General features: G+C 39.7%; 1 protein-coding gene across 2 annotated transcripts in view; it reads left to right on the top strand.

Annotated features, from left to right (window-relative positions):
• CDKL5 (cyclin dependent kinase like 5) overlaps positions 1-25,942 on the top strand; it is a 173,092-nt gene that overhangs the window by 89,207 nt on the left and 57,943 nt on the right. For both annotated transcript variants that reach the window (XM_036305036.1, XM_036305037.1), the window contains one exon: positions 20,823-20,868. In XM_036305036.1, the coding sequence (XP_036160929.1) occupies positions 20,823-20,868 (46 nt within the window). The remainder of the gene's footprint in view (positions 1-20,822; positions 20,869-25,942) is intronic.

The following is a 25,942-nucleotide window of genomic DNA, read 5'->3' as shown; positions in this document are numbered from 1 at the left end:
CTAAAGATAATGGTCCACATTCAGTAAATATGTATTTAATTTGAGGCTCCTGTTGGTAGGGACCTGACTTCCAATTCTCAGATAAAAAGGGAGCAGCAACTTCTCTTTTTTTCTTCTGATCTTGCTTCTTCTTGCTAAGGAGAATGGCAGCTACCCTTGCAAAATGCTCCTTTGTTCAGGACCACAGCACCAGTATTGATCGCCTATTTCAGAGACTCTCAGGACAAGTCCCATGATTCTTGACATCCTCTTTTACTTTTTGTTACCACCAAAACTCACTGGCTGCACATTAGCATAGAAACCTCATCCCTGCACTGCTCTGTACATCCCTCAATCGCATCTTGTCCCCTAGAGCTCCCAAGCTGCCATTAGTAATTGCTCTGTGGCCTCAATCCTGCCCCAGCCTTGCAGTGCACTCTGGCTTTCTGCCTCTGGGCTTCTCTGCTGCTACCAAGTGGGTGCCTGAGGTAACCCCCTCTGGGACCAGTCTACTACTTCTGCCTAACTACCTGTAACTGTGCTGCCTACCTTTCAGCTCCTTGAATACAATGATTTCTTCCCTCTTCAGATTTTTGCCCGTGCTGCTTCCTTCACATGCAACAATTTTACATTTTGCCTGACTGACTCTATACAGACTGGTCTTGGTTTCCTTGTATTGATCTCTTGTTGGTGCCTATTTGTTTCCTTCTTGGGACTTATTTAAATTTGCAATTGTATATTTACTTACTCAGTTAGCCTTTTCCATTGATTCTAAGATGTATATTTCCTCCCACATTTCTGAAATTGGGGCACATGTTACACTGGATGCTTTGATTGCTTTTTAAATAGCAAGTAAAGTAATGGTTTATTTTATCAAATGTACCTTAGATTTAATGAAATACTGAATTTTTAATTATGTTTCCCCCAGTTGATCATGAGTTCCACAGGAATTCTATTTTACTCACCAGTAGGAATCAGTGCCCCATATAGAATCTGGCAACTAGGTAGGCTCTGAATAAATAATGCTTGAATGAATATCAGTATCTATTTGGGAGATGATGGCCCTAATACATCTGAAGATGAGTCAGTATATGCATGTGAGTTGTTTAATTCAGTTTCTGTGTTTGAGTCTTTATCTTTGGAAATATTTTTATTCAGTACTGTGAAGGAGACTTGTAGATGTGTCTGTTTCGTTCCCGTAATGTGCCATCATCAATATATGGACATCCTTATTTAAGAGTATTTACTTACCAAATATGAAAATGAATCAATGTATGCTTTTATCAGGTATCAGCAATTGTCTTTCATTAGGGGGAAGAATGAAGAAGAATACTAATAGCAGACTTATAAACTGAGACAGTTTTGAGTGCTTGAACTTTTTCATTTTACTTCAACCTCTAAGGAGGGCAGTCACTGGCGTGCCTACTTTACTTGTTTTAGGTGATAGAACAGCAAACAGGCAATATGAGTGACTGGAGTGCCTTAGGCCAACTCTTAGACAGGGTTCAAGATTACTCCACTGCTAGAGGGAAAGTGTGGCTCTCAGTTATTTTCATTTTCTGAGTCTTGCTACTGAGGACAATGATTGAGTCCGCCTGGGATGGTGAGAATTTTACCTTTCGTTGTAAATTCACAGCCTTGTTGTGACTATGACTATGATAAGTCCTTCCCAATCGCTCATGTGTGCTTCTGGGTCTTGCAGATCATATTTATGTCTGTCCCCACACTCTTGTACCTAGTGAATGTTATCTGGTGATTGAAAGGAAGAGAAGTTGAATAAGAAAGAGGAGGAACTCAACGTTGCCCCAACTGAAGGTGTCAGTGTGGAAATGCACTTGCAGGAAAAGGAAATCAAGACGTTTAAGTACAGCCCTGGCTGTGTGGCTCAGTTGATTGGAGCATCATCCTGTACACCAAAGGGTTGTGGGTTCAATTCCCGGTCAGGGCACATACCTAAGTTGCAGATTCAATCCCTAGTCAGGGGGCATACAGGAGGCAACAGTTTGATGTTTCCCTCCCTCCTCCCTCCCTCCCTCTCTCTTTAAAAATCAATGAAAACATATTCTTGGGTGAGGATTAAGAATAAAAGTTCAAATATGACACTGAAGAACACGGCAAAGTGAAAATGAGAGGGGGCCTGCTGTGAACTTATGCCATTAGTATCTTCTTTAAGTCTGTCTTCGAGGTGGCCTTCCTGCTGATCTATGGGTTCAGTGTGAATGTGATTTACACTTGCAGATGGCACCCTTGTTTTCATCAGGGGAACTGCTTCCTCTCTTACCCCACAGAGAAAAGCATCTTGGTGTTTTTCATGCTGGTGGTGTCCTTGATGTCTCTGGACTTGAACATCATCAAACTATTCTCTGTGAAAGATCTGGAGAGTGAGTCTTACCACAATACTTATGGTCAGCCAATCCCCTTCAATGGCTCCTCATTAACTCTTCCTTTCTCTGTCATGTCCACTGCTTTCTGGGGACAAGCTGCTTTCTGGGGACAGAAACAGTTCTTCTTACCACAATTACAACAATCAAATAAGTAAGCAAAATAGTGCTAATTATAGCACATAGCAAGATTGAATGGTGAACGCAGGAAGCACCATCTCTAACCCAGGTGCACAGCCTTTTTATTTCTCTCATGAGAAGCAGAATTCTTTTAAAAAATATTTTTATTGATTTCAAAGAGGAAGGGAGAGGGGGGAGAGAGAGAGAAACATCAATGATGAGAAAGAATCATTGGTTGGCTGCCTCCTGCATGTCCCCGATTTGGGATCAAGCTAGCAACCCCGGCATGTGCCCTGACCAGGAATTGAACCAACCGTGACCTCCTGGTTCATAGGTTGATGCTCAACCACTGAGCCATGCTGGCCAGGCGAGAAGCAGAATTCTTAAAAAAAACACCTAGGTACTGGTCATTACTGGTAGCCACTGTAAACCAGTGGCCGTTCTGCAGAGCCAGCAGTCATGCCAGCAACAGTGTAATGACTTAGAGATCTAGGCACATGCTTGATTCTGCTCAATTGTTAAAGAAAAGGAAGGTGCAATAGAAAGTACACTTTTGTTCCAGTGGAGGTGGTGCTCAACAAGCTCTGTTGCCAGGCTTAGCAGACATAAAGCCATTAGACTCCCAGGGTTCTTCTGGGGTGCCAGGAATGGGAGGGTGGAGAGAGTGATTAACAAAGGTTCATGTTGGTATTTAAAGTGGTTGACTCAAAGAATTTACATTCTAAATAAAACTTAGACTAGGTGATGCATAAGTAATGCCTTTTTCTCTCCCATGTTCCCCTAGAATGGTTCAATGTATATGAAAGTGATAGATATTTGTCACATATTGGTGCAAACAGATGCAGTATAAACTCATGCACATAGATTTTTAAAAATGTACACACAGTGTTCACATTTGAGCCTTTCTCATGGATTTTGTGGTGTGAGCCCAAATGATGTTTCTGTTACATAATTCCTACTGGGAAAATAAAGTACTTTCTTTTCCTAACTTTCCCCCCCCCCATAGTGTTTCCTATTGTGGATACTGGTTCTGTTCATTATGACTTTTTCTATATTTCTATATTTCTGTATTTCTAAATCACGAATGATTTCTTTTTCTGAAATGTAATCATTAATGCTTGAATGATAGAATTTAGTAAACAGCGCTCATTAATGTGAGAACCTTAAGAGAAATACTTAGAGCTGTACTATTAAATGCTTTTACATGAATTTTGCAGTAACTGATAGGTCTTGGCTTTATCCTACTTAATAAACTGTATTTCAGAACTTGTACTCTATTAGGAATTTAGTAGCTTGTGTTTGGGAGTGATCAACATTTTTTATGTTTGTAATAAGATTTTATTTGGAATGCAAGATAGATTGAAAGAGGTTTGAGTATTACCATGTAGCTAATTGTTTGAAATATGCACTAAAAAAATCTAACCATTTCTTCAAATATCTTTTTTAAAAGCTTTTCACAGATGATTGGTGAAAATCCTGAGCTTTATACTTTGTTATTGCACAAGAGCTACATAAGCAGTTTTGTACAATGAGGAATACTAATTTAACATTTCACATTAAGCTACTGTCATGTTCAGCTTTATTGCAGGTGGTGTAGTCCATCATATATTCTAGAGAGTGTTCTTTATCCAATTAAATTTTGAGAGCAACCTGCATCTTTTTGAACTCTTCTTGGTACATCATAATCTAAGCAAAATACACTAGAATCAGATTTGTAGAAATGGAATTGTGATACTATGTTACAGAAGGTTTTAGTATTGGCATCTTTAATTATACATAGCAGGGTCATAGATATACCCACTACTTTCAGATTTGCAAAAAAAAAAAAGTAGCTTCTTTTTTTCCTCTTTTAATTGATCTACTCTTTATCAGAAGCTTCCTCCCACTCCACAGGGCACTGTGGGAAAGAGAAGATGGGAACAACTTAAACATTAAACCTGCCAATTGATTAAGGTATTACATATGTATATGTGTCCTTAACCCCCCCTTACCCCCCACCCACAGCATCCTGATTTGACAGTTTAAACAGTCTCATCTAGAAAACCTAGTCTCTTGGTTTAATGAAGTCTTTCAGATATCCTCACAAGCCCTTTTGTGAGAATAATCACAATTATACAGTGCTGCTTTAGCTGCTTTCCACATATTTTGGTATAATGTATCTTCATTAAGTTTTTCTTTTTTTATTGATTAAGGTATTACATATGTATATGTGTCCTTAACCCCCCCTTACCCCCCACCCACAGCATCCTGATTTGACAGTTTAAACAGTCTCATCTAGAAAACCTAGTCTCTTGGTTTAATGAAGTCTTTCAGATATCCTCACAAGCCCTTTTGTGAGAATAATCACAATTATACTACTGGGAGGTGTGTTTCTTTGGGACACTACAAAATTTCTGAAACTTTGGAATCAGATTGGACACTGCCACCCTCACTTCCTATTTCACATTCATTTTCTCATGTTGCTTGCTTTATTGTCTTGAAAATTTTTATCATGAGATAATTATCTATTCTCATGCAAGTTGAGGAAATTCCCTTCTATTCCTTGGCTGCTAGAGAGTTTTAAAATCACAAACGATGAATTTTGTCCAATTATTTTACTGTATCAATTGATGATCATATGATTTTCCTTCTTTACCTTGTTGATATAATTTTCAGATGTTGAATCAGCTTTGCATATCTGGAATAAATCCAATGTGGTCATGATATATAGTTCCTTTTTATACAATATTGGATTTGATTTGCTAATAATTTTTTTGTGCCTGAGTTCATGAGAGAGATCAGCCTGTAGTTTATGTTTTTTGTGCTGTCTTTTTAAAAGCTCTTCACAGATGATTGGTGAAATCCTGAGTTTACTACTTTGTTGTTGCATGAGAGCTACATAAGCAGTTTTGTACAAAGAGAAATACTAATTTACCGTTTCACATTAAGCTACTGAATTCTCCAGTGAACCCATCTGAACCAGAATCCTTCTTTTATTGGAAACTTTTAAATTGCAAATTCCATTTACTTAATAATTATATGACTATTTAAGTTGTTTATTTTATCTTGGTTAAATCTGGATAGTTGTTTTCAAGGAATTGGCCCATCTCTTCTAAGTTGTCAAATTTATGAGTAAAGTTTGTAGTATTTCCTTATTCTTTTATTGGCTACAGGATTGAAGGGATTTCACTGTTTTATTCCTTCCTGATAGTAATGATTTTTGTCCTCCCTTCAGCTTTATTAGTCTTTCTAGAGGTTATCAATTTTGTCAGTCTTTTTTTGTACAACAAGCTTTTGCTTCATTGATTTTCTCATTTGTTTTCCTGTTTGATTTAGGTTATTGATTTGAGACCTTTCCCCTCTTCTCTAATGTATACATTTAGTCCTATAAATGTCATTCAGTGCTGCTTTAGCTGCTTTCCACATATTTTGGTATAATGTATCTTCATTAAGTTTTTCTTTTTTTATTGATTAAGGTATTACATATGTATATGTGTTCTTAACCCCCCCTTACCCCCCATCCCCTACTCATGCCCTCACCCCCCGTCTGTGTCCATTGGTTATGCTTATATGCATGCATACAAGTCCCTTGGTTGATCTCTCCTCCTTACTCCCACACTCCCCTACCTTCCCTCTGAGGTTGATGGTCTGATCAATGCTTCTCTGTCTCTGGATCTGTTTTTGTTCATCAGTTTATGTTGTTCATTATATTCCACAAATGAGTGAGATCATGTGACATTTATCTTTCTCTGACTGACTTATTTTGCTTATCATAATGCTCTCCAGGACCATTCATGCTGTTGCAAATGGTAGGAGTTCCTTCCTTTTTACAGCAGTGTAGTATTCCATTGTATGGATGTACCACAGTTTTTTAATCCACTCATCTGCTGATGGGCACTTAGGCTGTTTCCAAATCTTAGCTATTGTAAATTGAACTTAAAATTTCCTTTGAGACTTCCTCTTGGTATAATGGCTGCTTTGAAATCCTTGTCAGATAATTCTGACATCTCTGTATTAGCCTCTCTTGATAGTCTTTCCTCATTCATGTTGACTTTTTCCTGGTTCTTCATATGATGTGATTTTCTATTGAAACCTAGACATTTGGATATTAATGTCATTTGACTTTGGATCTTATTTAATTTTCTTTGACACTGCTCTGGTAAGGGAGGGCTGTGCCAAATGGAGATGATAATTCAGTTTCCTCACTCCACCTCTCTTGACACCCACTGAGGAGCAGCTCCTTGTTACTGGTGTAGGTTGGAGTTCGGTTCCCCACTTGGCCTCTGCTGACCACCCTGGCTAGGAGGGGCATGAGTGCCTTGTTACTGCTCTCCAGTGGCCTCACTGAAACTACCCTGGCAGGACTTTGGACATACTCCCTACTCTGCCTTTATTCGTATGAGTGGAGTCACAATTTGCATTGTTTCATTTGGCTGGAGTAGAATGGTTATTGTCTAAAAGTTTTTCATCTAGTTACACTGCCCCTTTCCTGGTCTTTTAGCTCAAGAGAACAGGCTTTTGTTGGGGCTATTTTGTCTGTGTGTATGGGTGTTTCTGGGTTGCTTGTTGAAGTAGGTTTATTAGGGTTGTTTTAAAACCCTTGTCAGATAATTCCAACATCTGACTAGTCTTGGTGTTCATGTCCCTTGTCTTTTCTCATTTAATTTGTGGCTTTTGTGGCCCTTGGTATGAGGAGTGATTTTTTTAATTTTATCTTGGTCATTTTAGATATTATGAGGCTTTTTTGTTTAATAGGCAGTCTCCTTGTAGAGGGCCAGGTAGCATGTGTACGTTTAGCCTCCTGCTTGGACCACAGACAGCACTTCCGCAGTTTTGCTCTTTCTCCCAGTGTCTCCTTGTAGATGGGTGGTGTGGACGTTCAGCTCTTCACTTGGTCCTGCTAACACCTTCCCAGCAAAAGTGAACCAATTATTCAAATTGTCTGTTGCCTCTGCTCCATCCTGCAGACACTTACCCTGGCCGAGGGGCCAGAGTACTGTTCCCTGGCTAGACCTGCCAACATCACAGGCTGGGAATGGGTACACTGCCCGCTTCTGCCAGGCAAGGGATAGAAGATTAGCTTCCTGCTCAGCCCCACTAACAGGGCCAGCACCTGGTGGGGGAGTTGGAGCTGCTACCTACTACCTCAGAGAGATAGAGAGAGTGTGTGTGTCTACCCACTTAGCCACACTGAAACCCCAGTGGGATGGTGGTGCAGTATTTCCATTGATGTTTGCCTGGAGTAGGGTGAGTGTCGCCTAAAAGATTTTCTGTTGTTAGCCCATCCTTTTCCTGGTCTTTTGACTGTGAGGACAGGCTTTTCTTGGCACTTTTATATACTTGCCTCTTGTCAGTTCTAGGTTGGAGGCTTCTGTAGTACCCTATCAGGAATACATGAGGAAACCTAGGGAATTCACTGCCTTAGCCTTCCTCAAGTCCCAATGTCCCTAGGCAATCATCTTCTTCCTATCCACTCTGTCTTCCTATTCTTATTTGTGTGTTATATGTAGGGATTTTTAGTTTTAAGAGGAAGGATCTGGCAGGAATGGTGCTACTCTATCTTTACCAAAACTGGAAGTCTCCGTGTGTGTGAAAATTCTATAAACAACCATCTATAAATATATAAAAGCCTAAGTGACCGTTTGACCATCCAACTGGTAGCTATGATGCGCAATGACCACCAGAGGGCAGATGTTCAGTGCAGGAGCTGCCAAGCTGCAGTGACTTGACAGCTGCAGTTTTCGGGTGACGCACCCAGAACCAGAGAGGAGGGAGCCAGGTTCCGGGGTGTGTCACCTGAGAACCGCCCTCTCGCAATCTGGGACCCCTCGGGGGATGTCGGAGAGCTGGTTTTGGCCTGATCCCCACAGGCCAGGCCGAGGGACTCCACTGGTGCACAAATCCATGCACTGGGACTCTAATTTATATTATAATAACACTAGAGGCTCGATGCATGAAATTCGTGCAAGAGTAGGCTTTTGCCTCTTGGCCCCGCCTCCTGCCCACTGGTCGTTCTGGATGGTCGTTCCAGAAGGTCATTCTGGAAGGTCGTTTTGCCATCTGGTCTAATTAGCATATTAGATCTTTATTCTATAGGACCAGTTCCTCCTTCAAATATATCATGTATCAATCACTGTAGTTGAACCTGGGGAACTATAGATATGACTGAGACATATTCCTTACTTTCAAAGACCTCACAGTTTTTTAGATGTCAAAGACCTGGAAAAGAGATTTTAATTTGCCCCATGACACTCAAATAGAAAACACAGTTCTTTATTTTAGAAATAAAAATAGATCCAGTTCCACAATACCTGGCTTGTGGTATTATTGGGGTTCCTTTGACTCCCATTGACTGGTATAAGCCTCATTGGGTTTATGAGGTACCAGGTAAATGGGGTAAGGGTGTAGTCATCAAATCCTTTTTTGTTACTATGGTTACTGTTGCTTGTTACTCAGGTTACCATTAAACCTTTGCCAGGAGCTGCCCTCCAGTGGTTGTTATTTCCCTGGCCCAGCTCTCTAGGCTGTGGAGCTTAATGATCAGACTGGAAGAATCTCTTAAAGAACCACCACTGTCCAAAGTTCTGGACACCCATCTATGTCATGGAGAAGTTGCAGTCCCCTGATTGTCCCAGTGGTGAAGGATTCTCCAGTCTTAGAGAACCATCAGCTCTCTTTGACTTTACCTTATTGTTCAGGAAGTTCAACTCAGCTGCTTCTGTGAGTATGGGCTTTTTACTAGTAAGGACTGTTAGTTCTCCCCAGGGGCAGGGGAAGCCCCTCAGGGACAAATCCCATGTTCTGTGAAATCCTCTGGAAACTTGCTTTGGTGATTTAGGAATGCTCATAAGTAGAACCTGTTGAGCCGTCTCCCTGATGGTAGTAATAAGGGTAATAACATTTAGCTCATGCTCTGTTCTAAGCATTTGACTTGTAACTTTTCATTCAGTCCTAATAGCAACCTCAAGAATGAGTGATATTATTAGGTTCAATTTTCAGAAAAGTTGATTGAGGCACTGAGAAGGTAAGTAACTTGACTAAGATCACTCAACTAGTAGGTGGTAGAGCCAGATTTCAAATCCAGGCAGCTTGGCTCTAAATCTGAAGTTCTTACCCTTCTTGTGGATGTGTTTGAGCTTCACTTTGCTTTATTGTTATTTGTTTGAAATCAAGATTGTGTCTGAAAGAAGTGCTTCTAGGTTTCTAAAAGGTATTGCAAAATTTAATGTAATTGCAGAAGCATTCTGTTTTCTTATAAAATCACATAGATCTGGCAACAGGAATATGAAAAATGAACATATCTTATATTTTAAACTGGAGTATAGTCTTCTTTTTCTAAGATGGAAGTTTTTTTGTTTTTTGTTTTTTTTAATCTTTATTGTTCAGATTATTACAGATGTTCCTCTCCCCCCCCCCCCCATAGCTCCCCTCCTCCTGGTCCCCACTCCACCCCAGGCCCTTGCCCCCCCCACACACACTGTCCTCGTCCATAGGTGTAAGATCTTTGTCCAATCTCTTACCACACCTCCCACACTCCCTTCCCCCCAAGAATTGTCAGTCCACTCCCTTTCCATGCCCCTGATTCTGTTACATTCACAAGTCTTTCTTTTCATCAGATTTTTTTATTCATTTGATTTTTAGATTCACTTGTTGATAGGTATGTATTTGTTGTCACTGTTCATAATTTTTTATCTTTACCTTTTTCTTCTTCTTCCTCTTCTTAAATAATACCCTTCAGCATTTCATATACTGGTTGGGTGGTGATGAACTCCTTTAGCTTGTTCTTGTCTATGAAGCTCTTTATCTGACCTTCAATTCTAAATGATAGCTTTGCTGGGTAGAGTAATCTTGGTTGTAGGTTCTTGCTATTCCTCACTTTGAATATTTCTTGCCACTCCCTTCTGGCCTGCATAGTTTCTGTTGAGAAATCAGCTGACAGTCGTATGGGTACTCCCTTGTAGGTAACTGACTTTTTTTCTCTTGCTACTTTTAAGATTCTCTCGTTGTCTTTTGCTCTTGGCATTTTAATTATGATGTGTCTTGGTGTGGTCCTCTTTGGATTCCTTTTGTTTGGGGTTCTCTGCGCTTCCTGGACTTGTAATTCTATTTCTTTCACCAGGTAGGGGAAGTTTTCTGTCATTATTTCTTCAAATAGGTTTTCAATATCTTGCTCTCTCTCTTCTTCTGGCACCCCTATCATTCAGATGTTGGTACGCTTGAAGCTGTCCCAGAGGCTCCTTACACTATCTTCATATTTTTTTATTCTTTTTTCATTTTGTTTTTCTGGTTGGGTGTTTTTTGCTTCTTCGTATTTCAAATCTTTGACTTGATTCTTGCGATCCTCTAGTCTGCTGTTGGAACTCTGCATAATATCCTTTATTTCAGTCAGTGTATGCTTAATTTCTAGTTGGTCCTTTTTCATAACCTCGAGGGTCTCACTACATTTATCGGCGGTCTCACCAGTCTTTTTGAGGGTCTTACTAAAGTTATTGGCGATTTCTAGAAAGTTCTTGAAAAACCTTAAAAGTGTGGTTTTGAACTCTATATCCAGTCATTTGCTTTCCTCCATTTCTGTCATTTGTGACCTGTTTCTTTGTCTCCACATTTTTTATGCTTCCCTGTGTTGGTAGTTTTGTGTTCTAGGTGTCCTATAGGGCCCAGTGGCTCAGCCTCCCCAATTACCTGAGGTGGACACTCTTGGTGCACTCCTTTGTGGGCTTTGTGCACAGTCTTGTTGTAGTTAAGCCTTTATTGTTGTAGGTATCACTGGGAGGAATTGACCTCCAGGCCAATTGGCTGAGAGAATCAGCTGTGTCTACGGTGGGAAAACTTCTGTGCTGAAGACACCCTTATGAGGCAAGACTTGCTTCAGTGGGGCTTTGGTGCTCACTGAGTCTGCCCCCTGAGTGTGTCCCTTATGGATCTGAGGAGTTGTAATTGGATGGTCCCACTCTGACCACTGGGTACACTGGCTCTTGGATCTAAGGAGGTGCTAATTTAGCCTCTGCCTGAGGCTACCCAGCAGGAGCTACAAAGAGATCTACAGATTCCCCTTCCTTGTTTGGGGTTTGGAGGTGCCCAAATGAGGCCCAGCTGTGAATCAGTGCAAGCTGATGTGGGGCCTTGGGCCTTCTCTTGGAAGTTCTGGGTCTCTCTGGCCCAGCTGCAGTTGGTTAGGTAATTTTCAGATTGCGAAGGGCCAGGGCATTCATATGCAAAAGCCTCTGATTGAAGCTTGGGTGGGGCGGGATCTCAGGGAATCAACAGGGCAGAGCAAGCAGCTATGGCTGATCCTCAGCCCTGCCCTAAGGGGCCCCTCGTCTCAGTGTCCCAGTAATCGCTACAAGCACCTTTGAGAGGAAGCCGCCCTCGAGTTCTGAGTTCTGCCTGCTGCCAGACAGTCCAGTTTCTCCCTGTATGAGTCTGGGTCCCCAGAGACTCACCCGGAACCGGAGTTTACAGCAGTCGGGGGCTTGTGACTCCCTCCCGATTCAAAAAGACAGCCGCATCCTCAGTTGCCAGCCCTTGCTGCGTGCGCCTCCGTACCTCTGCACTTCCGCACCTCCTCTGAGTCTCAGTGTGCTTTTCTCTTTCCTTCTAGTTGTAGAATTTCCACTCAGCCAGCCTTCCTGTGGTTCTGGATGATGTCCGTTTTGTCTTTTAGTTGTATTTTTGAATTTGTTGTTGGAGGCAGCAATCTCCAGTGTTTACCTATGCCGCCATCTTGGTTTCTCCTGTATATTATTCTTTATTTCAGTCAGTGTATGCTTAATTTCTGACTGGTCCTTTTCCATTTTTTTTTTTTTTTTGCATTCTCAGTAAGATCCTTGAAGGTATCACTAAGTTCCTCAGAGGTTTCTAGAAGATTCTTGAGTAACCTTATAACTGTGGTTTTGAACTCTATATCCAGTATTTTGCTTTCTTCCATTTATTTCATTTGTGACGTGTTTCTTCATCTCCCCATTTTGGCTGCTTCCCTGTGTCTGTTTCCATGTAATGGGTAGCTGCTAAGTTTCATTGAGTTGATAGAGTGGCCTTGTGTGGTAGGTGTCCTATAGGGACCAGTGGCTCAGCCTTCCCAGTTACCTGAGGTGGACACTCTTTGGTGAAGCCCTTTGTGGGCTGTGTGCACAGTCTTGTTGTAGTTAAGCCTTGATTGCTGTTGGTATCACTGGGAGGAATTGACCTCCAGGCCTATTTGCTGTGAGGACCAGCTGGGTCTACAATAGAAGAGCTGCTGTGTAGGAGACACCCTTATGGGGCAGGACTTGCTTCAGTGGGGCTTTGGTGCTCACTGATTCTGCCCTTTGAGTGTATCACTTATAGATGTGAAGAGTTGTAATCTGGTATGGTCTCACACTGACCATGGGGTACACTGGCTCTTGGATCTCCAAGGAGGTGCAAAGTCAGTCACTGCCTGGGGCCACCCAGCAGGAGCTACAGAGAGATCTGCAGATTCTTCCTCTTTGTATCAGGTTTGGAAGTGCCCAGACGAGGCCTGGCCCAGCTGCGAAGCAAGGCAGGTTGCTGCTGCCAGCCTTGGGCCTTCTTTTGATAGCTTTGGGGCTCCCTGACCCAGCTGCTGCCTGTTGATAGGTTTTAGGCCGAGAAAGGACAGGCCATTCATATGCAAAACCCGCCCAACACAGCTTGGGTGGGGCTGTAAATTGGGTGGGGTGGGGATCTCAGGGAATCACCAGGGCGGAGCAAGCAGTAATGGCTGCCAGTCAGCCCTGCATCAGAGAGGTCCCAGTGCAAGAACAATGACTGCTGCAAGCACCTCTGTCTGAAAGAAAGCCGCCCTCTCGTTCCTGCCTTGATACCATGCAGTCCAGTTTCTCCCCGTATGTGTCTGGGTCCCCAGAGTCTTGCCCGGAACTGGAGTTCCGAGCAAGTGGAAGCTTGTATCTCCCTCCTGATTAAAAAAGCAGTGCACCCGGGTGCCAGCTCGTTCTGCGCCTCCATACCTCCTAACAGTCTCAATGTGCTTTTTTTACCTCTCTGGTTGTAGTACTTCCACTCAGCCAGCTTTCCTGTGGTTCTGGATGATAGTTGTTCTGTCTTTTAGTTGTAATTTTGATGTGGTTGTGAGAGGCAGCAAGTACAGGTGTATACCTGTGCCGCCATCTTGGTTCCTCAATAGTCAGTTTCCGTAGTATAGTCTTTTAATAACCAGATTTTTTATTTGTTTCTGAAACTAGGAAATAATGGTTTTGTTAGAAATTCCTGCTGTTTTGTTCAGTTATTTAGGGCTCAATAGAAAATTTAACCAGATTATTTTTATTATATATCACATTTCTTTGTACACTTGTGATATTTCTATTGCTTTAGATACTTTTTTATTCAAATACAGGTAGTAGAATAACTAGGAGGACATGATTCACAGTCCTTATATAAATATTATTCATGCCATTAGACTTAAATCCTACTTTAGCGGCTTATTATGAGGCATTATAATGTAGCCAAGTTCTTCTGTACAGAAAAGATTCATGCTGCCCTTTACCTTGTTTTTTACAGTGATAATGTTTAATTTTTTAATTCATTTAAAATGTGGAATCAAGTTTCATTTACATACATATTTTTTGTACTTGGTAGTATAATCTAATAATTTGTTCCATTACTTATAAAGTGTTGAATAGAAAAATTTGCCATGTTTTATTAGAGAATATTGTATAATTTCTCTTAAAATCATCCATTAATTTGTATTTTTCTACCATTGGCTCTTCTTTTTAAATTAAATTTATTAGAGTGACATTGGTTAATAAAATTATGTGGGTTTATACCATTGGTTCTTAAATTTCTATGAGCACTTACCCACTATGTCCTTTATCTGAAGCACATATCTTTTTTAAGTTAAATTGATTTATCATCCATGCCTGTTTAAATACGTTCTTTGTTAAAAAGCAATGTTAAATTAGTTATAGAAAATTTAAAAGCTAAAATTATTACATTTTATTGGCACATCTTTGAGTTAGTGTTTGAGGATGTATTTCCAGTGTTTACATTTAAATTTTGTATTTGTTCACTATTGAATACATTTTAAGTCCAGTGATTGTCTAATTGAGGTTGTTGATTGCCTGCATTTGGCATGCCTAGCTAATGCTATTTTGTCTCAATTACTTGATCACTAGAAGGGAAATTTTCATTTTATCATTGTCTACTCATTGTTATAAAATAAGGGCAAAGTGAAATAAAGTTGTGACACAATTGCACAATAACTACAGTACAGACATGATAGTTAATATTACTAAACTGAAATGCTGTCTGGCAGGCATCATTACCATGTACTCTTCAGAATATCCATTCATGTGCTGACATACCACAGTCTGAGGGGTGGTTTGAGAGCATCTGTACATAATGTCCAAAGGTGTGGGTTACATGAAAATCAAGTATATTTATATGATCTATAAATATGGAGCTAAATTGTTTTTAAGTTTACCTGTCTCTGTTGAAAAAAGTTACTATTGGCTCTTCCAGAGAGGGTTGGTGAAAATTGTTCTTTGGATGCCTCATTTTTCATTGTGATAACTACATTTTATTTTTAAACATTTTATTAATTACCTAATCTATAATATTAAGACAGGTTGGTAAATTTGTGTTAGTTTATAATTCTGAGGTTAATTATTTTTAAATGATTCATTTTAAATTACCTTTATTGAGGTATAGTTTACATACAAGAATGTAACTTCTTATATACAGTAAGATGTACCCATTTTAAGTGTACAGTTCTCTATAAACTAGTTTTCTCAGTTCATCATAGTTATATCCTTTGACATTTTTAGCCAGTGTCTGTCTCTTCGGATTGATATTGATCCACTAACAGTTACAGTTATACTGGACCATATTAGAAGTACTTACAAAGGCTTTCTGGGTGTATGGGTTTGTTTGGTGATGCAGAACAGTGAGACATTTGCCCTGTATTTCTCTCGCTCAGCACACTTTGGACCAATCATACATTTATTTCTTACCCACTTGCTTGCAGTCCAGTAGTAGATTCGGACCTTTATCAAGTGGCCCTATAAATATGTAAAGGTGTCATTTTAATAAAAGTTATAAAGAAGAGGTGTTTGCTAAGAGAGCATATGGGGTTTCAGACCTAGACTAGGGACTGTGGGAAGGCTCTCTTCAGGAAGTGAGGATTGAGCCAAGCAAGGCCTGAGGGGTAATGTAGGGTTGAGTGGAGCATGGAAGGGCAAAGCTTTTAGAAGAAAAGGGAACATGCCCTTTGGCAAGAAGGGTGTGGGCTCAGCAAGCAAGGGAGACCTGGGGAGAGGAGGCTGCAGAGCATTGCAGTGTTTCCTGGACAGACCTCTCTGGCCGCATGAAGGGGCTTTGATGTAATCCTTAGTGCAGGGGAGTTTGGGGAGAGTTTTAAGGGGAAAGGTGGGGCACTGAAATCAGTTAATTGGAAGGGCTAAGAGGCCAGACAGTACTTCAGGTGGGAATGCCAAGGGCTCTAACTACAATTGGTAGTGTTTGGGTAGAGAACAGTGGGCCAAATTGAAAGAGATTTAGGAGGCAAAATCAACAGCCCTTGGTGATAGACTTAATGGGTTCTGTGTGTAAGATGTTAAGAGTGACCCAAACCCTAGCTAGTTTGGCTCTGTGGATAGAGCATCAGCCTGAGGACTGAAGGGTCCTGGGTTCGATTTAATCAGGGGCACATGCCCGGGTTGTGAGTTTGATCCCAGTGTGGGGCATGCAGGAGGCAGCTGATCGATCAATGATTCTCTCTCATAATTGATGTTTCTATCTCTCTCTACCTCTCCCTTCCTATCTCTGAAATCAATATATATATATATATATATATATATATATATATAATTTTTTTTTTAAAGAGTGATCCTAAGTTTCTGGCTAGTATTCATGAGATTTGGGGACCGGGAGACAGCACCAGGTTCAGAGGGATAAGATGAGGAAATGGTTAGGCTTTCTGTTTAAATATCTTACACTCTTACTTTCATTTTACATCACAATAAAGATTTGTGGAGAGCAGATTTAGCCCAGAGGGATAGAAGGGATTTGATGTTCTAATGGAAATAAATGAGAAAATAGATTGTTACATGGGCATTTTATTACTGACTTAGCTTGGAGGCATTTATTTTCTATAGGATTTTGTCTTTGTAAGATCCAACTTCCTACATCTTCGTTTTTTGGCTCCATGCTCTGTGTTTGTGTGTGTGTGTGTGTGTGTGTGTGTGTGTTTCAGAATATATCCTTTTCAACAATAAAAACATATATAGATATGGTTCTGTTACTTCTTAGATGAATGATCTTGGGGAAAATTATGGGCATGTAAAAGTACTTAGACAGTTGGGATGTTTTCATTCAAACCATAGATTGAAATATTTAAAAATACTTCAGTTATCAAAATGTATTCCTGCTATTTGGATGAACAAATAAAGAATTCCTCTCAATGAAAAGCCTCCTCAGAGTAATTAGATAATGAATTGTTGAGTACAACCTTTGCATTGGTTTAATCCATGAATAGTAGAATAAAATAAAATCAATATCTTTTTCTGTTCTGTTTTAAAATGCCTGTTGGATATTTCAAATTATACAGCAAAATATTTAAAAAAATGATTCCTCCTACTTCCTTAAACAGTGTATGATCAGTTTAGAGAATTCACTGTTCAGAAGCAATAATCAAATCAAGTTATATAAGTGTATTTTAAATAACAATAAATTTTACCATTGTTAATACTGATTAGTTTGTCAACATCTTAAGAAAGGACAATTTATTCTGGGAATAAACCAAGAATTCAGGAGCTTCACACAGTCAGTGACAGGAGTGAGTTTTGGTTATAACTCTCTGTGTCCAGTATGGTTGTTTAGTCATTGAGGCATGATTTTTATAGGTGGAGAGCTTGAGAAATATTATAGCCCCTCCAGATATTGTTTTATACCCTTTGACCCAGTTATATCACTTACAGAATTTACTTTATGGAAATAAAGATGGAGATGTTGAAGTATGTTCATTGGTAGACTGGTTAAAGAACCATCCACTATAGACCATGGTTTTAAAAATTATTTAATGACTGATAAATATATCTTATACAATATTAAGTGAAATAAAAGCAACATGTAACACAATATACAATAATACTATTCCAATTTGAGAAAAATTTATTGGAAGAAGATATACCAAAATGTTAACAAGGGTTATATAAATAGTTTTTTAAAATTTTTTCTTCATACTCCTTTTATACTCTTACTAGAAACCTGATGCACGAAATTTGTGCAAGAGTAGGCCTTCCTTCCCCAGGCTACCGGCACTGGCTTCCCTCTGGCACCCAGGACCTGGGCTTCCCTTGCAGCCCGGGCTTCGTCCAGAAGGTGGTTCAGAAGGATGCCCGGTCTAATTAGCATATTATGTTTTTATTATTATAGATACTTCTTATACTTCATATACCCTTCACATTATTTTATATTTTCTTTAATGAGTTTGTATATCCTATGTAATAAAAGCCTAATATGCAAATCGACTGAATGGTGGAATGACAGGTCGCTATGACACGCAATGACCACCAGGGGGCAGACAGTCAGTGCAGGAGCTGCCCCCAGCCTGCAGGCTCCAGGCAGGCCAAGGTGGGTGCCAGCAGGGTCCCCATGATTGCCCTGCCAGTTGCCCCGCAGAAGGAGGTGACCAGCGGTGGCAGCGGGGGGTGGGGCTGGCTGGCAAGTGGGCAGTGGTGGCGGGGGCTGGTGAGTGGGTGGTGCCAGGCCAGCCAAGGCGGGTATCAGCGGGGGCCCCTCTATCGCCCTGCCGGTTGCCCCACAGATCAGCCCTAATTGCCAGCCAGGCCTAGGGACCCTACCCATGCACGAATTTCGTGCCCGGGCCTCTAGTTTTTCATAAGCAGTTTGAATCAAAGTGAAATATTAAATTCTTTCCAACATCTTTTGCTGTTAATTACATGTGTTTTTCATCAAACATTGAATTGATTTTATGTAGAAAGCTATCTATTTGGCTTCAATCTTTAAGTGAATATAGAAACCATAATGTGTGTGTGTGTGTGTGTGTGTGTGTGTGTGTTGAGAGAGAGGATTTCCATGGTACTGAAAGTATAAATAAAATAATATTATACTTTATTTGACCCCCCTTCTTAAATTTTTTTTAAAATATATTTTTATTGATTTCAGAGAGGAAGGGAGAGAGAGACAGAAACATCAATGATGAGAGAGAATCATTGATCAGCTGCCTTCTGTACACCCTCATTGGGGATTGAGCCTGCAACCCAGGTATGTGCCCTTGACTGGAATCAAACTCAGGACCCTTCAGTTCACAGGCCAATGCCCCATCCACTGAGCCAAACCGTCCAGGATGACCCCTCCCCCCTTTTGCACAACTGTTTTATACAGTAAATTCTATGTATGAGACGCCAGGGGAAAAAACTAATGAATTTCTTTATTTGAGATGGTATAAATGTGCTAGTTTTGAAATTGAATTTGTAGTCGTAGCAGTGGACAATTTTGAACCAAGCAAGACCTTTTATAAAATCAGGTAAGGTTTTAACACTTAGGATGAAATTTTTTTTTAATATATTTTATTGATTTTTTACAGAGAGGAAGGGAGAGAGATAGAGAGTTAGAAACATCGATGAGAGAGAAACATCGATCAGCTGCCTCCTGCACATCTCCTACTGGGGATATGCCCGCAACCCAGGTACATGCCCTTGACCGGAATCGAACATGGGACCTTTCAGTCCGCAGGCCGACGCTCTATCCACTGAGCCAAACCGGTTTCGGCATAGGATGAAATTTTAAAAATGCATGTAGGACTCTGAGTTTAGAGTGCAATATAGGATGAAACACTACCTGGAAACTCTTGAGGTATGAGCAGTCTCACTCTTTTCCTGGACACATACCATGCTGCCCGTTAGTTTGTGCTGTGAGCAGTTTCCTAATAGGGTTTGTTCTTTCCCTTGTGTCAAAGGTAAGTTGCTAGCTAGAGCCATTTGAAAAGGAACAACATAAGAAACTGTATTAAGAGAAAGTAGCCTACCTAGAAGAGTTACCTGCTACATATATTAATATTCTAGTCCATCTTTTCCTACATTATGTTGACTTTGCAGTTTATTCCTTCTCAGTAGTGAAATTTACAGTATCAGAAAATACCTGTTCCTTTACAATTCTGTTCCTCCATTAAAAACAAAAACACAATACCCTTAAGAATCTTTTTCCTCAGTAGCCTATAGCACTTTCAGATAATTTTCTCCCTATAAGACAAATATGAAAGCTGGTATTTTCTTTTTTCAGTGGGCAAATGAGAAATAGAAAGGTTGATTTACACACATAGTTACAACTCAGGGTTTGTCTTTCAGCATAATAATTAAAATGGTCACTTCCCCTCCCCCCTTTTCATAATTCCCCTTGCTTTTGTAAGAAACTTAGGCAAAAAGCACAAATTTTTAATGTTAATGATTTGTACCCTATTGGTTATTTCCTTGTATTGTGTTCTGTTTTGAAACCTTTGTTTCGATGCAGGGACAATTTTTATTAAAAGATTTTGTCCTATAGATTTGAAAGTGTCCTCAGAGTAAAAGGCAGGCCTGAGTCATTCAGAAAACCTTTCTATATGACATGTTTGCTTTGAGGACTCTATATTTTATTTTATCAAAAGCTTTTTATAGACCAGAATTAGACATGAGTTATTTAGCCTAGTAGTACTTAATTTTTAGCATTTCCATATCCTGTCCAGTCCTTATATTCTTCTCTTCCAAACGAGAGAGAGAGAGAGAAAAAAAAAATATGCAACATTTCAGTTTAAAGTAGGGTTCTGCTTACAAACTACTTCTGTTAGGTCAGGAGAACTAAATATAGTCGAGGGGTGGGGGTGTTTGGTGGCAAATATTTTCCCACTTTGGATTTGAAATGACCCATAGGAAAAAGCTGATGAGCAACTGGATAGGTTCATTAGGAAAAAGTATGTGAATGAGGAGGTTTGGAGGAGGCATTCTACTTCCAGTAACTGCCAAGTATTGTAGAAGCCTTGTCTCTGATCTTAGAAGCCCAATTAAAATGTGTCCCTGAGTTCCAGAGGGCAGTACAGTCGGTAGTCTATTGTCAGTCATCCTGGCACTTTTAACATTGACATTTCTGGTTCATCCGTGTTCTCTCACTGTCTCTGGTTTTTGCCCCATCCCTCACTTCCCCTCTCCTTTTCCGTTCCTGACAATGTCTGCAGGGTGGTAAGAAAGAATTTTGGAACCAAGAAGTGAGGGACTGGGATGAGGAGGATCTATTTTTTACTCTCTGAGTTCTTGCTACTTTGTCCCAGAATATACCTACCCCCGGGCAATTGGGTTTCCCAGTTTGAAAAACAGGAGAATGACTTTTCTTTCTGCCTCTTTTCCGTTGCAGGAAACTCATGAAATTGTGGCAATCAAGAAATTCAAGGATAGTGAAGGTATATATCTTTTTCTCTCTCTCTCTCTCTCTCTCTCTCTCTCTCTCTCTCTCTCTCTCTCTCTCTCTCTCTCATCTTTGATTTCTCTGAATAGAATGTGGAAGCGATGGGATTGAGCTGATTAGACTCTATTCCTGAAATTACAAAATCTCAATCTTAGAAACTGAATATAGCTTATTTATTTATTATCATGCTTTGCTTTGAAAATTTTAGTTTCTTCTGTGTAAATTTTTTCAAATCTCATGATATTAGAAAACATGTATTTTAAGGTACGGTCAATGTTGGAAAACTTGCTTCATGTGGTGGGTGGAAGGAATGCTATTTACGTAGTTTCCAAATATAAGAAAAATGAGAAAATGGATTTGAAGTAAATATTTCTGTGGGTTCACACAAGTACTGAGCACTGGGTGAAAGGCTTTAGTATTCAGTACTAGGATCTCTGGTTCCTAGTCAGTTAGAAATACAAGAATAAGTGATATGTAGATGGTATCAGGGGAATGATTTTATAAAAGTTATTGGGTGAAAAAAAGTTTTCAAGGGTAAATACTGTACTTGGAGGACTTGATCACATGTCCAGACCATTTTAAATAGAGACCATTTTGAATAGAATATTAAAATTATCCCATGCTGGGTGAGAAAGGTTAAAATAAAATAAAACTTTTTAAAAAAGTAATGTACACAAAAAGGTAATGTATCAAAAAATAAATAAATAAAGCATTTCAGTAGTTTGTTGCGTTTTGAATGTAGACTATTGGCCATTTAAAGATAGCCAAGTAGAAAAACTGACCATGAAGACACACATGATGTCTGAGAAGTTCTAGGCAGCATTTTTCTAATTTTCTTTGGACAGAGACCCACAGTAGAAATGTTTTTTACACCCCAATCCAATATCAGCATACATAATGTCCTATATATAACCAAAAGTGTCACAAAACTGCTTTATTTTACTAATGTGAGGTTCTCCGTTTTCTGTTCTTTCGTGCTCATATGAATTCATGTAAATGCCTATTGTGACATCAAATACATTCATTTCCCTGCTAATGAGTCACAACCTGCCATTTGAAAAATTGCACTCCAGGCATGAGAGTCACTGGCATAGCATCAACTTTCATATCTAATTAGAAGTATGACAATAACAGTCACAACCTACCTTCATCAGCTCACATTGAGTGATTACTGTAAGACAGCAGCCTCTATATTTGTGAACGGTTTCATCACCCTTACCTTAGAGACTTAGCAAACATTAAGTAACTAAAAGGGCTCACTGACAAAGTCCTATGGTGTAGAGTCAGTGGGATATGATGTAACCTGACTCTGATGTGCTAGTTATATGGAGCACACGCATACCAGCCTGGAACTTGAGCAGCCATTGTCCCAGCAGCCTTAAAGAGAAGGCAATAAAATAATGCTTTTAGCTATTCATAAGAAAAGAAAAAGAAACTGCTTCAAATGATGTACCTGTAGTCTAACAGGAAGCAATAGCTTTGGCCAACTCACTCTGAGACCATTAGAAATGAGTTCTTTGAGTTGTAGCTTTGGGCTAACCACAGGTGGCCAAGAGACAAATGGTGATCTACTAAAAAGAGTGGTTGCAGCAGTAGATCAAGCATAACCTTCGCATAAGTGTAAATACTTCTGGCTGTGCATTCATCTTGTAAGGCACATCGTCAAGCATCAGTTACCACCAAAAATAATATTTGTCATCAAATTTTTGAAAAGCAGTACAATCTAGGACATGTATGTCATTGCTTTTTTTTTAAAAAAAAAACTAAGTACCATTTTCTTTTCAACCTGTATCCTCTGCATACCAATTCTTAAGACCTGTTTATAAATAGCAGTTAAATAGAGTAGAAAGCAGTCAGTGCTTGAATGAATTTGTATAATTTTGAGACAAGGCTGTTTTTAGCTGTGGTGTCCTGGGAATGCATGAATAGTGTAGACATTATAGGAAGCATTTGATCAGCCCTTATTTCACTGAGCTGACAAAACATGAATCCAACCCTGCCTTCAGCTCTGTGAGGTCATTATCAGTTACCATACCTTAGGCATGCAGCCTTATCACCCATTGTTGGGAGCATCCCCGAAAGGAGTTACACATATTGTCTTTCCACAATGCCAGGTTTATTAGGGGAGACTGCCCCAATAAGCCAATAGAGTCACATGCAGGTTACACACAGAGAGGGGAGGCTTACTTGATAGAAGCGAGCAGACCAAGTGTCCAGAGCAAAGTCCTAATCACTGGCAGTGTCTGCAGGTAGAGAGATGGGCAGGGGCCTTAAGCCAGGTGGCTACAGTGGCAGCACACGCCCGGTGGTGTGAAGTCCGGCAGGGCTCTGACTGTGACCCATGGTATGGCCAAGCTCAAGCATTGAGTGGTGGGAGCTCTGAGTTCTCATTGCCCATGTGGATAGAGGTCCCATTCATATAGGTGTCCAGATGGAGTCCTTATCCAAGTGTTCAGACTTGTGGTTTTGGGCCTTCTGGGCCTTATGAAGGGTATTCTCATTACACCCTACTACCTCAGCCTTGACATAGCACTTGACATAACTGTCATGGCTGACTCCATATTGGATTGTCAGAGGGGTCCAGAAAGTCTGCTCTGCTCTTGCTCTATATACCATCCATTTTGCAGATGGACACCTTTGTAGGTATACCTATACATACTTCTAGAGGGATACTTCCTAAACATTTCTATGATAGAATCTGAAGACATATACAATTATTTATAACTTTTTAGTTCAGTCCTATTTTAGGCACATTTTCCTACTATTTCCAGTTCTCCCTAGTGTAGATCTCATACTCTTTTTAAAATAGAGCATTCTAATTATTTTTCTATTGGTTTTAGAGAAAGGAAGGGGGAAGGACAGAGAGATAGAAACATTAATTGGCTGCCGATGGAGCCCACAACCTGGGCGTGTGCCCTGACCAGGAATCAAACTGTGACCTCCTGGTACATGAGCCAACGCTCAACCACTGAGTCACACCGGCTGGACTCATGCTCTCTTTTCCATCTTTATGCTTTTCCTCTTGCCAGAGTAGTATCTTGCTTAATGGAATGTAGTGGAATGTGTGTTGTGAACAACATTTTTGGAGTGTGAAGTGTACATAGTCTAGTACAGGTGAGGCTGTCTATTCAACCCCTCTGTAAACCACTTTATTCTGAAACAGTTTATCATCTTAAATTTTATTAAGACCAATTATAATAAAAATAGAGTTTCATAATATTACCTTTATTGTCATATAGCTCTCAGTAATCTTTTATTAGTTACTCAAAATATTCTCCTGATATTATGATAGTGTCTTTTCCAAATCCAATATTAAATCTTTGTGAAGATAATGAAATAACCCTGTGAAAGTCTTGTTAAGCCATAATTGTATCTGAACTTGATTTGACCTACATTCAAGTTAATCAAGTATTCTCATGCTGATGATATCAAGGGATATTTTATGAGAGCATATATTATTACCTTCTGTTAAACTTCAAAAGATTATGACTATGGCCCTGGCCAGATGGCTCAGTTGGTTGGAACATCATCCCATACACCAAAAGGTTGTGGGTTCAATTCCTGGCCAGGGTACACACCTGGGTTTAGGGTTTGATCCCCAGTAGGGTACGTACAGGAGGCAGCTGATTGATGCTTCTCTCTTACATCAATGTTTCTCTCTCCCCCTCCTCTCTCTTTAAAATCACTAAAAACATATCCTTGAATGAGGATTAAAGATAAAAGGATTATGACCGTACTTCTTGTTAAATATCTGTATATCCACAAATTTGTATAAAATCTTTCAAAACTACATTTTAAGATACTCCACTATTTATTTCAGTAAGTCCTTATTATCCTGGGACAGTAGATCATGATGTAAAATGGGAAGCAAAATGTCATAGTAAATAAAAGGTTAGATTATGAAAAAGAAGCTAAAATCACAAAAATGTTTACTTTATCTTATAGTTAACACAATTAAGGTTATAATAGCAACAATGTGCTATTTCTTAGAAGAAAGGATCAAGTGTTGTTCTCTTTTAGGAAAGGGGTAATTTTTACAGCAAAGTTGAATGGTAGATCAATGATAGACTTTCTCAGTTTTCTCTTCATTTTTGTATGTTCTCATCCTTCTGTCATCATCCTTATCAGTTTATCAGTTTTTTATCCTGATATACCTCTATTATATCATTTATCAGTTATCTTTGCCTATGATTTCTCCTGAAAGGCTTTGACATGCTGGGTGGGGGTCAAAAACTCCTATTAAAAGGGAGGAATGGCCAGGCCATATGGATCAGTGGTTGAGTGTCAACCTATGAACCAGGAGGTCATGGTTTGATTCCTGGTCAGGGTACATGCCCAGGTTGCTGGCTCAATCCCCAATGTGGGGCGTGCAGGAGGTAGCCACTCAATGATTTTCTTTCTCCTTGGTGTTTCTCTCTCTCTCCCTGTCTCCCTTCCTCTCTGAAATCAATAAAACTGTATTTAAAAAGAAAAAATGGGAGGAATATTTGAGTGATGGCATTTTTATCTGAGATCACTTCATTAGTTAATATTTTCTTGTTTTGATGATGTTTGCTTCTTTATACATCATCATAAATGTGGAGTCTCAGATAATGAATTCTTAATAATATCCTGAATGATAGTATTAGAAATTTGTCTGTTAATGTACGTTTCCACAGAGAAACATTAAGTTATAAACACTTAACCAACCAGAATTCTCTATAGAATTTAGTTCTGCTCAGTATTTGGATTTTCTGAGAAGAGAAAAAATGACCACAGACCAAAAAGATACTAGAGATTATTTAGTTAGCAAGGGGACTGACTCTCAGGGAGCTGTGTTGCAGTCTTCAATTCAGATGGAATTTAGGTTGTGTCTCTGCTCTTATGCCAAATAAAATTGCTCACATTCATATCCTGCTGCTGCTTTTGTTTTCTGTAGATAAGTATTTTTCTCTTGGAATGGACATATTTATTCTTCTTAATCATGAGAAAATGCTTAATTGATCATCCATTTTTTCTTCCAATTTATTTCATTCTTATTTTTACCCCAACACTAGAAAGCTCTGTCCTGATCTCTGGGTCAAGGAACT

The sequence above is a fragment of the Myotis myotis genome, unplaced genomic scaffold, assembly GCF_014108235.1.
Source record: "Myotis myotis isolate mMyoMyo1 unplaced genomic scaffold, mMyoMyo1.p scaffold_m19_p_4, whole genome shotgun sequence".
In the NCBI taxonomy this organism is placed as follows: domain Eukaryota; kingdom Metazoa; phylum Chordata; class Mammalia; order Chiroptera; family Vespertilionidae; genus Myotis; species Myotis myotis.
This window is presented reverse-complemented; position numbering and strand designations above follow the sequence as displayed.